General features: G+C 37.1%; 1 protein-coding gene across 1 annotated transcript; it reads left to right on the top strand.

The window, feature by feature from the left end:
• The first annotated feature begins 395 nt into the window (after positions 1-395).
• LOC126249665 (neugrin) lies at positions 396-15,604 on the top strand. The gene is made up of 4 exons (XM_049951346.1): positions 396-762; positions 1,245-1,437; positions 4,569-4,743; positions 15,122-15,604. The coding sequence occupies exons 1-4, from the start codon at positions 524-526 to the stop codon at positions 15,352-15,354; spliced, it is 840 nt and encodes a 279-aa protein (XP_049807303.1). The 5' UTR covers positions 396-523; the 3' UTR covers positions 15,355-15,604.
• The last annotated feature ends 258 nt before the right edge of the window (positions 15,605-15,862 follow it).

The raw sequence follows: 15,862 nt of genomic DNA, 5'->3' as shown, positions 1-15,862 counted from the left end.
AATTCGATAGTGATTTTATATAAATGACGACAATCCTCCGTTGTTTATTAACTATAGATCTCACCGTATTTCTCAGCATCAAGAAGCCGCGCTTATTATTATATATGTTTTTCTACCGTTGGCACTAAGCTCATTGCGCTTGCCTATGCCCTGTTATCGTCGGGAAATTGAAGCAAACTCTAAGCCTGTAGAAAGACAATCCTTTTCCATCTGCATCTAATTTCTCTGTTCTTTCAATCAAAATGTAGTCAGTAGTAAATATTTACTTTCAGTTGCGTTGCACGCCGCGTATGATCGCTGAATTTCACAAGGCTCGCTGTAGTTCTGCTCGCTTCGTTACCGGAGTCGGGAATTTCTAGAATGTAGTGTGATGTTGGTCGCCCTGAATAAACAGCAGTGAGTTGAATCATAATATTTTTGTTATGGTTGCGTCAGGCGTGATGTCTCAGTTACATACTACATGTGATTTCGTTAAAGAGTTCCAGACCTGAAACGGTATAAACAAGAGTAAAATAACTCTGATATGGCTCGCTTTTTGCAGTTAAAACTGTGGAAAAATATTTCGACAACTACTGTGCACATGGCAAAGAAAAAACACTTTCGTGAACTCAGAGAGTCGACGCCAAACAATCCTGGAGTGAATTTGAGACTACGGGCAATTTCGCAGGAAGAAAAGGGCCTACCGACGAATTTTGAAGATGATATTGATGATTTCGAGTTAGACGTAATGAATGCTGACAAAGCCTTTGATGACCATGAAAGGTTAGTTTATGTTATGAAACTTTGAACGTCCATCTCAGTTGTAATAGTAACATTTGTAACTAGTAACATACGCCACCCGGTGTAGAGTGGCATACGGAGTCCATAGTGTGCGCAAATGTTGAGTGGAAACTTGGTGCTTAAGAATAGTGTGTTTTCATTTGCATTGTGTCGGTTAGTTGACAAAGTTAATTTACATTTAGGTACATTCTCCACGTCAGTTTTAAGACTATATATACCGCACCGATTTTCCTTGTTAGAAATTAAGCAAAATGTTTTTAGAGTTTACAAAACAGGGTTGCCTTAGAATTGTAAAACGTGTAGTTATTCTTAGCATTCAGTATTATTATGTTGTTGATGCTAACCTGATAAGTGGACAAAGCGTTACTCGTAAAGTTTATTGAATTTTTAATGTAAGAATGTATGTGTACCTATAAATTTTTAATACTCTACATTGTTTATTAATTGTATTTTTCTTATTTCAGAGAGATCAAAAGACAGAAACATGTGCAGGCAATGAAAATTGTTGAAAGGAAGTATTTCAAGAAAGCCAAGGAACCAAATATGGTGTTCTGGGAAGAAAAAGAACAGATGCGATATCTTCATAACAACAACCCAGAAGAGTGGGATGTTGCTAGACTCTCAGAAAGCTTTCCAGTTTCACAGACTGCTGTAAAGGTATGCTTGCAGTAGATTATATGTGGATCTAGTGTATGATAAGAGACAGTGTGAGAATAGTACATGCCAGTTGCCATGAGACAGACTATTTGAGACTTCTATCCTGTGAAATTAAAAATTAATTTTAGGGTTGTCAGTGTGAATGATTGATGTCTTGTTATTGTGTATTGCCTATAAATATTCTTTTAATTAATACCAGATGTAGCCCAACCCCTGAAATAACCATCCAAGCCCTAACAGCACAAAATATTTGTTATTCTCCCCATTGGCGCAGTTACCATTGTGTCAACTTTTATTTTTTATGTACATATGTATTTATATTGTTGCCTTCCATGATGCAGCAGCAGCAAAAAGCTTTTTGGTAGTGTAAAGACTTTATTCTCATTGCTCTCTCAGGACTAAATGGGAAGCTTAGAGTAGTAGATATTGATGTGGCAAAACCATTACATTGTGTGTAAACTATTTTATTCCCACGTAAATTTGGAACATAGGGAATTGAGAGTATGACTATACACAAGACTTTGAGAACTGGAAATCAGCATGAAGCAGAGGTGGAGTATATCTCCATTGTCAACAAAAAGGCAACTTGAATCTGTAATAGTGTAATGCGGGCGGTAGGTTGGGCTGGGCAGGCTACTGTAGGGTTCTGTTACCAGTGTTTTTCCTGATTTGTACAATAATGTGTTGCCACTAACACTGACAAATAAAAGTTTAATAAAAAACCTTCTAGTTAAATATGGCAAAATCATTGTTATGGAAGATGTGAAATTTTATGTAAATCATATGCTAAACATGAAAATCAACAGGGGAAAAAAAATCAAGTTTAAAATTTTAATTCCTTGGTGGAAACCTTTGCTTTGTTCACCAGATTACTTATTTCTGTTAATGCTACTGCAAGAAGGAAGTGTGCTTACTTTCATTCTGGTATATGCTATGATAGAACTACTCAAAATTATGAGTTGATATGATATGAAAAGCATCAATAAACAGAGAACTAGAGTCTTATATCATATATCTCTGAACTAGTTGTATGTTGGTTGTCCATAGTCTACGATTTAAGTTTGCGACTTTGATAACACTGTGCTAACATGGGAGAGCCAAAAACACCACACCATTTTTGGAACTGTTGTCAGTTTTTTCTTTCTATAATTTCTTCTCTTTGCATTCTGTGACAAAAATAATTTCAACTTCTCTTCTAGGGCATTAAATTTCCTTCGGTTTACACTAGCTATACATGTTTTTATATCGCATACTTACCAAGATACAGAGCTTTAAAGAATGAGAAAATTTCTCAAATTATGTAAAGGACTGCAAAAGTGAAGATTTTAGCATCATAACTTTACTTTCGCAACTTTTTTAGAAGCCTAATCATACATACTTCCAATTGTCAGCATTTACCAATCCCTAGAAGCAACCCCTCTCCCCACCACTACCTATCAGTGGGATGTATTTCTGCTTACAAGGAAAACTCTCCATCACTCCTCCCTCAGATTTAGTGGTAAGAGGGCCAAGCAGACAGTTCATCAAAAACTGAACACAAATCAAGCATGAAAACAGGAAGTGTACTGAATTGTGAAAAAAAGCAGAATAGAAACAGTGAACGATTCAAGGACAGGAAGTGCAATATAGAGCAGCCTAAAACAGCGATGGTGTTGTGGTTCAGTGGCCACAGTGTTGGACTGTCAAGCAGGTGAGCTGTGTTCAAACCTCCATCCCTGCTGTTCACTGAATTCATTTTTGTGTCTGTGTTGTGGTGCAACATTCATTCGCAACTGTGAGGTGTAAGGAAGGGACCTATTATGACAGTTGATTCTGCACAAATATTCTATTGACAGCCAAAAGGAAGTGGCCTTCAAATAGGAACTGCAAACATTTGATGACAAGGCAGTAAGTCAACCAAATCCTCCACTGGAAAGCACATCTGGTGTGTTATACATGGCATTAGTGAAAGTACGTGTGTTATATGATATAAGAAAACCTTATAGACTTCACTAATTTGTGCGCCTGGTAAGTGAGTGTGGTGTGCCTCCTTGCCCGATATAGGTGTCCGTATGAATGTGAATATGCTCTCTCTCAAGGAAGTGATAAAAATATAATAGTTTGTCACATAAGTTTCAACAAATAAACGCAACAGTTTCTCTGTACCCTGTCATAATGTATGTTTTTAACGTTTTTGAAATTTTGTGCCATTTTGGAAGTTTTTACCATTGAATTCCTTTGGTATAACATAGTTCACACCCATTTATTTGTTGTTTTCATTTCTGTGAGACATCTGTGTGGTATCTCATGTGCTCTCACTATTCATCACATTTACTTGTGACAGTAATGTATGTTCTATAACCTATCTATAGTATGACAACTGCCAAAATTGCAGAAAGATACAAAAACATTTCAATGACAGGACAGACACTTCAGAACGTTGTGGGAAAAAAAAAAAAAAAAAAAAAAAAAAACCATGAGTTAGTTTCGAAGTTGGCTCGCCCACTTTACACTCTACCACCGTAACCACTTAACCACAATGATCCTCCTCTTTCAGGCTGCTCCGTGTTACATTTCTGTCCTGTTTCTATTCTGCTTTTTCTTCTCCCGCAGTTCAGTACATCGTCTTCCTGTTTTTATGCTTGATCTGTCTTTAGTCTTTGACTGGCTATCCACTGGCCATCTTACCACTAAATCTGTGGGGGGTGCAATGGGTAGTTTCCCTTGTTACCTGAGAGAGTTGGCAGGTGGACTGATGTCTGTGCAATTTTTTTTATTTTTTATTATTGTACTGAGAGCTGTGCGTTATTTTGTGTGTCCTGTTTCAAATATTCTTCTGGCATATGTGAGAGCTGTACATAGTAAATCTCAGTTTTTTTTCATATCTAAACTGTGAGGTTTCTTTTGTTGCACTTTTTTTTTTTTTTAATTTATATTAAGAGTTGTTCACCTAGAATCATTTACTGTAAGTTGAAGTACTCGTGTATATACTGTGATATGACCTAGTACAAAGCAATCAGCTGTAAGAAATTTGAAGAAGAAATGCACTGACTGGTGAGCAAATGCTTCATGTACTCAGTAAGGCCAGATGAAGGTGTTCATATTCTTGACTAGTTTGGCCACTTTATAATTTTGATTTTCTTTTTCAGTAGAAAATTCTAAAGGCAAATTGGAGTCCACAAGATAGAGAGAGAATACTGAAGTACAATGAAAGTGTAAAAAGAAACTGGAAGCTGTTGGGAGACGGGAAACTAGATATAGATGAAAAACTGAAAACCCATTTAATGAAATTTATGTCGAGGGAAAAAGCTCAGCTTCCATCTTCTGGTAAGTTAGTGTGAATTACTGGAAAATATGCTCTTGTTTTATGTCTTTTTTGGTTAGTTCAAGGAGCAACATATTGTTATAAAAACAAATTGGTGGCACACACCAATATTAATAATAATAACTACTGACTTCGACCTTAAGAAAAGTCCTATTGATCAGTGTAACTTCAGTAATTACCTTGACTGAAACTAGTGTTCCATAAGACTGACTCATTAGCTCAGTTAATTGATTGTATGAACAGCAGTATGAACTTCAGACTTGGTGGTGTCTGTTTAGGTTATAGTATTTACCTGTCAAATATCAGTAATGCTTCAGTCGTAGAGCAGTGAGGAGCAGTAGTAGCACTACCTAGTTTGTTTGCATCATGTAGTTTACTTGTTTTCTTACATGCCGCCAAGAAGTGAATTGTAACTGTTTATTTAGCCGTTTCTATAAGTTTTTAATTTTATTGTAAAAGTTAACATATTTTGCAATTGTTAGTGCAGAGTGAGCTAACTTAGTTGTGTAGTTACATGCCACCACAATTGCAAGTGTTCCCTGATATTAATAATTATAATATCAATATCCAGCAACCTTTAATAACATTGAGTACTGCCTCAGGTACTGTGCAGTCACTACTTACTCTTATGACAGCAGCTTGATTTTGATCTTGGTTTAGTCTTCATGTAAGTGCAACCTTGTCTTACACTTAATTCCCCTAATTTTTGTCTTTGAAAGGGCTAAGTACATATGAGGATATGGCTAGGGATTGCGGCCATTGTGAGATCGTAATGCGGGAGTTGGCTTCTGTTCATGAACAGCTGGAAGCTGCATTGGCCGCCTTTCACTAACATCATATGGCTGCTGTATGTTGCACTCGTGATGGAATGACAGGATAGTCTCCCATTGCGGAAATGTCTCGGAACATACCAGTGTAGCCTTTTGGTGATGTGAACCACAGAGAACCCCAGTCTGATGCCAGCTGGTCATCTGATGGTGGCTGGTGGGACGTAACCAGACATGGCAGTGTTTCATGAGGAAGTTGTATGAGGTTAATGCTGAAAGGCTGTGACCTCCCACTACTTATGAGGCAGAGCCAGCAGGCCATACATCTCTGGCTCATGAGACAGTGGTCTCTTCTCTCTCATGGTCAGGTCATCCACAGACAGGAAAGAAAGTAGTGGTAGGGAGTTTCAATGATAGATGCACAGTGACCCCTCTTAGGGGAAAAGGATCATGGAAGGGAAATAGTCAAAATGCCCACTTGATGTGTACTCTTGTAGGAATTGTTGACCAGGTGGAAGGAGCCGAGCAGTAATTGAGCGTGCAGGTTGCAGTCACCTGGAGGTCACCCTTTACATTAGAACGAAAGATGTCCCTCACCTGAGTTTCGAGACCATTCCCAGTTCTTTCTGGAGACTGGTGACATGGTGAAGACAGCTAGCCTCACTCATGAGGTATCTGCACAGCTTTTGTTTTGCAGCATTGTTCTGAGAACTGACTTGGGCCCTCTGGTCTAGAGAAAAGTCATTAGTGTAAACTAGAAGCTTCACTGGTTCTGTGATGAGATTCGCTGTAGATTCTTTGACCTACGATACACAGTGGATACTTCTGAAGTTGTTCTGGATATGTCAGGTGTACACTATACCCCAGAAACATCCACTCTGGTGGCAAGAAGAAGAAGAAAACCAGCACTGTATAAACTTCTTTCAACAGACCGAATATAAAATGCATTGAGTGAAAGTCTTAGAATATAGAGTATATTCTTAGCTCAAACATTATGACAGTCTGGGAGAAAATCTAGCGTCTCTCAATTAGTATGGATTCAAGAGAAACAACTTGTGTGAAACAAAGCTTGCTGTATTCACACACATCTTGCTAACAAGAGATGCAGGCAAAGAGGTAGATTGTGCCATCTTATATTTTTGAAATGTGTTAGGCATTTACAACATCAACTACTAGCCAAGATATGATCATACGGAGTATCTTCACAAATATGTGACTGACTCGAGGACCGTTTGACTAATAAAATCCAGTATGTTGTACTCAGCTGCAAAAGTTCTATAGCAATGAAAGCATAATAGTACCTGTGATGTTGTCAGTATACATAAATGGTTTATCGTATAGGATCAGCAGACTGTTCATTAATGATGCTGTTGCTCACAAGAAAGTCTCATCATAGTACGATCATAAGGGAATGCAGGAAGACTTGGACAGAGTTACAACTGGGTGTAATGATTGGCAACTCTTGAACCGTGGATAAATACAAGATACCGCCTGTAAATGAAGATTAAGAACCTGATAGTATTTGACTACAAGGATAGTGGTGAACATCGTGAGCATGTCACATTGTATAAGTATGTAGTGTTAACTCCAAGGAGAAATTTGAAATGGTACAATCTTGTAAAATCAGTATTAGGGAAGAGAACTGGTGGGGTTGGAAAGGACCTGAGAAAGTGCAGTTCACCTTTAAAGGAAATTACATACAAGACTTTGAATAAACCCAGCCCTGCTCCAGTGCTTGAAGTCCTTATCAAGCAGATGTGATAATAGAAATCAAATAATTTCAGAGGCATGCTGCTACTAATGTAACAGGTTGATGCAGCATATACGAAAATATAACACCAAGTAACTGAAATGGGAATCCGTGGAAGAAAGATGATGCAGTTCTTGCAAAACCCTAGTGGCTAAATATAGAGAACTAGTGTTTCAAGAAGAGTGTGTGACCATTATGCTGTAACAATTGTGTATGTCATTAAGTAAACATTAAAATGAGATAAGAAAGATTAGGGCATGTAAAGATGAATATAGACAGACATTTTTTCACCTCACACACTAAAATAGTGAAATAGGACCTAAAATAGACATCATTGGTATGATGTACCCTCCACCATGCATTGTACAGTGGCTTGTGGAATATACACATACATCAGCCTCACCTAGGGAAAGAATTTGCCATAAAAAGGCTATGTCTTAAAATAGGCAGCTAGTATTGTGGTTTGAATTAAGTGTTAAAATGAGTATTTTTCAGGGTTGTCTTGATGAGTTAGCTCTTAGGTTGGTGGAATACAAGGTGAAAACAAAACTAATAACCACCCTCAGTAGAACGAACCTTCCTTCAGGTTGAGAGTGGGGTGTCACAGTGGTTAATTCACTGGACTCATATTTGGGGCGACAGAAGTTCAAATAACTCCACATCCAGCCATCCAGATTATTTTTTTTATTTTTTTTTATTTTTTTTATTTATTTATTTTTTTTTATTTATTTATTTTTTTTTTTTTTGTTCACCCAAACCACTTAGGTAGGCTAAAGTCAAGATAGTTCCTTTTGAAACGACTTCGCCAATTTCCTGCTCCATCTTTCCTTATTCTGAGCTGCTTCTATGTCGCAAATGACTACTCAACAGGACATTAAATCCTAGTTTTTCCTTCAAGTTGAAGACTACTGTTTTTTGTAATGTGCACAATCACTTTGTGTTGCTTAAGCCTGTTCAACATTGTGGATAATACCCAGCCATTTTATTTAGTCATAATAATTTGTAAATGATGTATATACTTTTATTTTCATCTGGTATTGTCACCCACACACAGTTCATAGTTTAAGTAATGTTTGAATAACTGACTGATTTTGTTGTCAGCAACAGACAGATTTTTTTCCCTGATTCCGCTACTGTACTTCTTTAAAATATTGTGGAAACTATTGTTTATGCACCAACTTTACAAACAGATATTTGAAATCACAAAAACTGTACCAACACTCATGAGCAATACAGTAAACATCTGTTTATCTGAAATAATTGGGATGGTGGCTGGTTCTGATAACAAAAATTTCAGATAAACCAAAGCCCCTCTGTTTTCACACATGAAACACCCTGAATTGCATTAATATCGCCAAATATGTTCATAAAATGTGTGTAGGATATGTAGAATGTTATTGATATGGTTGTGAATAAGCCTGCATGTTTTTGACTGAAAAAATTGTGTTGATGTGTTAAAAAGGTGCCAAAGTATGATTGAAAACTCAGTTTTTAAATGCTGTGTAACAAAGCTTGTTTATTTTGCGTTCTGACACAAAAAATCCATCTTTTTTGGCAGCAGGAAAAAAAGGAGTTTTCATTTTATTACCTACTCTTTTGAATACAAAATAAACTTCTACTCAAAGGAATGAAAAGTTTCTCTAGAGGAACTTTAAAGTAAAAACAACAACAAAAATTTTGCTTATGGACATTGAAGTTCTAGGACACTTCATTGGAATTTATTTTTTGGTAATAAAGCCTGTAATGGTTTTTTTGTTTTTTAGCTTGAGAAACCTTTGTTGCGGCAATATATCTCCAATGTTGGAAACAAACACTTTCGGGATAAGTCTGCTCCTCCTGTTGGCTGATGTACTCCAGGGCGATTTGGATCGCTTCGTAACCAGCTGTGTGAGGAATCTTCTCTGCTTCATCATCAGAGACATATTCTTCTGATGCTTTCTGATTGGTCGGAATTTCAATGATTTCTTCCTCTGTCAAATCAAAAAATGTCATTTTCCATCCACTCCTCAACGTCTTCAAAGTTCGCGTCTTCACAACCCGGTAGCTTCTCCAGCTTCTCTCACAAAAATTGCATCATTTTCATCTGTTTCTGGCATGTCACCTTGAGTTTCGATTTTGCCTTCTTCTTCCCACCACTGATGAGATGCCTTATGACGTAAGAGTTTTTTACAAAACCTAATGAGAGAAATTGCAGGAATTAGATTCCAAGCATCAGCAATCCAATTAATGACTCTTAAAACATCAATTTTTTTAAGAGCTTGCACAAAATCTTCTTCAGCATCAATCACACTGATAAAGTATTCCAGCAGCTTACGTCCATAATGTTTTTTCATCGCCTCAAGAACACCTTGGTCCATCAGTTGCCGCTGTGAATCGGCTCATAAAAAGTCATTGCTTTTTGTCGAAGTAGATGACCTGAAACTGGCACACCTTTGGCTCTTATTTCTTCATGCCACAATAATTGTACTCCTACCAATGTTCAAATCCGCAGTAACTTTTGCGAGTGGCTCACCAGCATCAATTCTCTGCAAAGCTCGAAGCTTTTGTTCCAATGAGATCACATTCTTTTATTTGTTTCGCGCATGTAGTCACATTCAGCATTTTTTTTACTGACACTCGATATATATATATATATATATATATCAATGATTTCCGCTCCCGGGATTGGAATGACTCCTTATCCTCTCCCTTAAAACCCACATCCTTTCGTCTTTCCCTCTCCTTCCCCTCTTTCCTGATGAGGCAACAGTTTGTTGCGAAAGCTTGAATTTTGTGTGTATATTTGTGTTTGTGTGTCTATCGACCTGCCAGCGCTTTTGTTTGGTAAGTCTCATCATCTTTCTTTATATATATATATATATACCCCGCCACTGTTGTCTCTGGACATTTTAAAGCATGTAGCGTAAGCATGAAACATTGAATTGAAAACACACAGACGCACAACTTGACAATACTCGAGATGCAATTTACAAAGCTTTTGACTTTTGAAACCAGGCTGTGGCAGCCATTGAATGAAAACACTCGATACATCTATCTCCTCTCCCCTGTCCTACCCAAGCCCACGTGGTAACACAACAGTGTGTTGTACATTCACTATTAAATTGTTAAACGCTCAGCTTCATCTGATGAATCGACAACAGGCAGAAAGTGTTTGGTGCCCCACTGTCATTGTCGGTTTTGAACAGGGTTGCGCCGCAGTGCATAGAGCAGTACTGTACGTACTGTACTTTCAAGGAGTTCCAATAGATTGCAGTGGCATGAAACCACACAATACGAACAAGAAACACGCTAAAAATTCAACCAACATACACACGAATTGACCACATTCGGACTTTTGACAAGTGCTAGTGCACTGATTAGCAGTAGGCTGCTGAAAAACACCAGTGAATGCATGGCTCCAAGTGCAGACAAGTTGAAACTTGTCAAGTGTCAGTCTAGCTAGCCGAGAGCGTAGCTGTGCTGTGCATCAGACAGCGCCAATGAGAGCTGCGAAAATTGGAAAAATTTGTTCAGGTAAAGCGGATTTTGGATAAGAACAGTTCGGATAAATGGGAGTTCACTGTAGTTCTTTTCGAAAGTAAGGGAAAAAAAAAAAGATCGACACCAAAAGTCTGTTACAAAATTTCAAATAAATTTTATGCACTTGATCTGCAATTTTCTGTTGTAAATACATTTTTTAGAACAAACTTGGAGCCACATGGAGTTTTTGATGTCTAAATTCCAACTCGTGACTTCTTTGCGATTGTTCACTTCATACTGATTTTTTGTCAAAGCCAAGTTACTGGTAATCTGAAGGAGCCATTTTTGAACTGCAAAAGAAACCACACTGATTTCCCAAGCCATACTTCTTACTTTGTTCTGTTATGAAATATGTGTCACTTAAAGATGTACATTATACTACTGAACAATAGCTTAACAGCATCCTTCTTGAGCGGCTTTTTTGCCCTACGTCACAGAAACTCAAAATTCTACCTATGGCTGTTGGTCTGTTTGTGCTAATACATTACTTCATCCTTTCCAAATTTTTGTCCACGATAGTGAACAGGGCCAGTTCGAGATCATTTTTCCACCCTAGTGACTTATCATTTGACACCCCCCTCCTTTCGCTTTACTGTCATGCATTTCTAGCTGTTGTCAGTTTTCACTACTAATGTACACAAATCTTGCACCTAGGTACCCCTTTCAGCTTGGCGCCCCAAGCAGCTGTTAGTTATTGTGGTAAGTCATGTATAGAAATCTTACAGTGTGGTAACTAAGGGGAGTGGCCTGTGAAAGCCTAATATTCAGAGTCAGTATTTCCACTCTCAAAATGTTTTCTCTAGCTCTTTACACTACTTGCATCTATTCAGTGATCACCACTGAACACATTCTGCAGAAACAATAAAGATGTTATGAAAACAGTTTGAGATATTCAGTTATTGTGTACTGTTGAAATGGTATCTAACTGTGTGCCATTACAACATAATGTATAGGGCATACTTTTTTTGTGCAAGTTATTTCACTATAAGTTCATTATGTCAGCAGCAGATGACACCAGGTGCTGGAAACTGGTTAGATGCAATACAATATCATAAGATCTCAGCAGTGGGAAACCCTGCATGAATTAAGAGTTGGGAAGAGTGATTCTCTTTCAAAAATCTCTCTCACAAGGTACTGCTTCAGTTACCTTGCCTGATGGACTTCAGTGAAGTCAAGGAAATCAGTTTGCAAAAGGGTAACCTGCAACAAAACTGAAACCTCACCCTCTGTGTTAGCTGGTATGCTGATATGAACCTGCTTGGAAGTTCAGATGTCAAGATCGTGGACTATTGAGCAGCTTTGCTTATAACTTCAGTCTCAGATTTCTGCCTGTTGTGCACAAGGAATGAGAGCTTCAGGAAAATCACTAATCTTCACTTTACTTTTCAGGAAAAATGGAATGTTCAGCCTCCAAACAAATTATTAACATTGCGGTTCGTAAAAAGTGCCTGATTACATTGATCATGACATCAGTAGGAAGAAAAAGTGTTTTATAGTACATTCATTCTGTCATCTGATAATTGTTTGGAATAAAGCTTAAATGCAGATAATAAGTGGCTTTTTGTAGTGGACAGCAAATTAAAATATTTTTTTTTTTAGGAGGATCATTGATTGCAAAACTCCTTTTATCACCACCTTGCCTTAATGCTTATTCATGATCTGTGTATCTTTTCACTATGTCTGTGATTTCACAGTATTCATTAATTGTTTCCATGTATTGTTGGGTGTCAGTAATTTATTTACCATAGCTCTGAGCCTATTTTATCATAAATTCTCTTTTAATCATCTTCAGAAAAATAGTAGTATACACTTCCATATAATCCATAAAATCCTATTAGAAAGTTTTACAGCACTTATTATCCAGTAAATATGGATGTTTTCACCACATAAAAGCAATGATAATCAGCAGCTTTGGTTTCAGACTACAAGTTGACTATCTTTGGTCTAATTGTACAATAAGTAGGAATGAACTTGATACTGGAAATAAAACCTCTCTGTATTGTGAGTTGAAGAGTTCAACATTACTACAGAATGCCAGTTTGCTGGCCTCAAAATCCTTAATCCAGTTTTAACTGTTACTAATGATTAAAAGGAAAATGCATTTAATTGAAGTGAAAGCTTTTTCATCACAAATAAATTATTTTAAAAGAGCAAACTGCATGGTTTTATGGTTCATACTTATAAAAGGAAATAATTGTAATTTTCAATCGAAGCCAGGCATATTACAGGAAGGGGGGGGGGGGGGGGGGAATAAATAAATGTGAAGCTAACTCAAACTGGTGAGGTATTGGCTTTCTTCTAGGCTTGACCTGAGTGAGTGTGTCAGTGTCACAATAAACATCCAAAAATTTGAGATGCGAGCCCCTTTCAGTGCTCCTTATTGCTTCTTTCTTCTTTGCCAATGATGTGTAAAAGTGGAAAATGCTAAGTTTCGCCATGGGTTCGAGTCTATATGAAACTGTAGGTTCTTCTGTAAGTAGCTAAGTACTCCATTCACATGTTGATTGAGGCCAAGGGTGTGTCACTTCCAAAGAACCATGCATAGTAAAGCACTATAGTGTTCAAACCAGGGATGGCAACTTTTCTTACATGAGAGAAATATCCAAATTCTCAAACCTCGTAAGGCCTCTCAAAGAATGTTGAACTGTGCTGCCCTCTATTGACTGGGTATGCAAATCAATATACTTTAAGAGTAAATACCACTCCCCAGGATTGCAAGTATAGGGTTAAGCCCTGTATAGACTTTACATGTCTCAAACACTAGGTAGCTCAGCCTCAAACATGGCTGTTAAGTGTGGAAAAGAGTCGCATGCGGCAGTTAGGGTTTGGATTTGAAACAGTGGTACACAGCACACTCAACAGTGGCTTGCAGAGTATGGGTGTAGGTGAAAACAGTTCTCTCTTCCACCAGGACAGTCATACTAAGCATACTGCCACAAACAGCTAAATACATTCATTGAAAATTTGAAATACATTGGAGTCTCCTAAAGCAAAAGTGATTATGAAGCCACATCCAGAAGCCTAGGGTAAAATATTGACAATGCAGTCATCAAAATTGATAGAATCTATTTTTGTGTTTTAGGTTTTATGTTCCTGTTTTTTCAAATAAATCATAATGGTAATACTACAATAGTAAATCACCCCAGCACAACATTCATCATCAACTTGCCTTCATGTTAAAATACATTTCTAAATCTTAAGATACATTCAGTTCATGTTAGCCTGAGAAAATGACCATGTTTTTTTTAGTTCCCGAGTGTCTGAATTTTTGGTGTACATCTAAAATTGACAAAGGCATAAAGTTTTATTTCATTTGACATACTACGCATTTTAAATTATTTAGCGTAGTTTGTGTGTAAAGGAAAGACTGCAGCAGCTACTGTCTGCAGCACATGTAGTGTTAACACACTGATGTGTCTTCAAAACCAGCTCCAAATTTGAAAACTCTGTGTCAAAAATACATTTTATACTTAGGTAATTTTGTTTTATCGTAATGTACACTAAGTAAGGAAGTAAATTCAGGCTTATAAATACTATACTTATGGCAACACAAAAGATTTTATTTGTAACAGACATCTTAAAAAAAATTCATCTGCAGAAAATGACAACGTACTGCTATTATTCATACTTGCATTAGTGACCTACAAAGGAAAAGAGTTATGACTGCCTTGAAAGATTTCATTATTCAAATTGTGTATCCTATAAGTTGTATTTCTACTTTCAAAACTAATAGCAGGAACAAATAAGACTGCATTTTCTATGACATCTGGGAAATATTCAGAAGTTCATGATGTCGTCTTTGCTTTCTTCACTACACACTATAGGCATTTGGGGCAATGCTATCCCACTTACCCCAAAGGAATGTCATCAATTTCTATTTTATTTATTTATTTATTTTTCCCCCCTCCAGGATCCACACTTCACAACCACTGTTGGTGATGGGGGCGAAAAAGATGACACTTGTTAAACTACATTTGTTTATCGTGCTGATGCCTTGACTCTGAACATCTTTTTTTCTTAAATTAAGTGTAGAGTTTCTTGCAAGTGTTAGCTGTCCCTTCATTTCACAGCACTACATCTCACCCATGCAGTTAGTTTGAATGTCTCTTCCCTCTCCTTACATTTTGTGATGTGGCCTTGTAACTCAGGTGACTGTTAGAGTATAATTTGATTTTTTGAGACATTTTAGCTGTATTTCTTTATCCTAGCAGTTAAGTGTAATTTTCTCCAGTGCTAATAGTAATTGCATATATCTAGCTCTGTTATGTTCAAGTCAACATTTCACTTTTATTGAAAAGTATGTTTGATCAAAAATACACAAACATTTTGAATTCGTTATTTCAGATTCACTTTCAGCATTGAATCCTGGTACACTTCCACCAAAACAATTATGTCGTGGAGGTGACAAGATTGCAGACACTGGAAGACTGAATGCAACAAAACTGAAGAAGGAGCCACATCAAGACCAACAACACAAAAATAAGAGCGAATTGCCAGGAACATACAAGATAGGTGATTCTCATTACGACAGTGATGATGGGGAGTTTTTGTTCCGTGTACCTGGAATGAATTCTTAGTGCATTAGATGTGTTGATGAACATAACACTGTGGCAGACTGGTACAAAATGAACGTTGAAATGTATAGCTTATTTTTTATAATGCACTGATCCGATTAGAAGCATGATGAACTTTTGAAATACAAATTGCATAGGAACCCTATGGTGGTGATGTTTTTCTTTAATCAGAGAAACAACTTTTTTATTGAAGATATGTGAAGCTCATAAGTATCACCATCAGTCATTGAGTGTATAGAGTAAGTAATAAATTTGTTGTTAAACACTGTATCCAAAGTACATTTGCATATTTTGGTGTAATTTAATCACTTTATGATAACCCCTAAATTACCAAAGGTAATGGCACAGCTTGAAAAGCACTATGATCATTTAATCAAATTCTGTGCCATTTAACAGTAGAAAATCTGGGATGGAATAACAACAATATGAATTAGGATATATTGCTACTCACCACACAGAGGAGACATTGAGTGGCAAATATGCACATTTAAAAGGGGACTAAGCTGTCAGA

The sequence above is a fragment of the Schistocerca nitens genome, chromosome 3 (genome assembly GCF_023898315.1).
Source record: "Schistocerca nitens isolate TAMUIC-IGC-003100 chromosome 3, iqSchNite1.1, whole genome shotgun sequence".
NCBI classification, from domain to species: domain Eukaryota; kingdom Metazoa; phylum Arthropoda; class Insecta; order Orthoptera; family Acrididae; genus Schistocerca; species Schistocerca nitens.
Note: the sequence above shows the minus strand (reverse complement) of the source record. Positions and strands in the feature narration are given on the sequence as shown.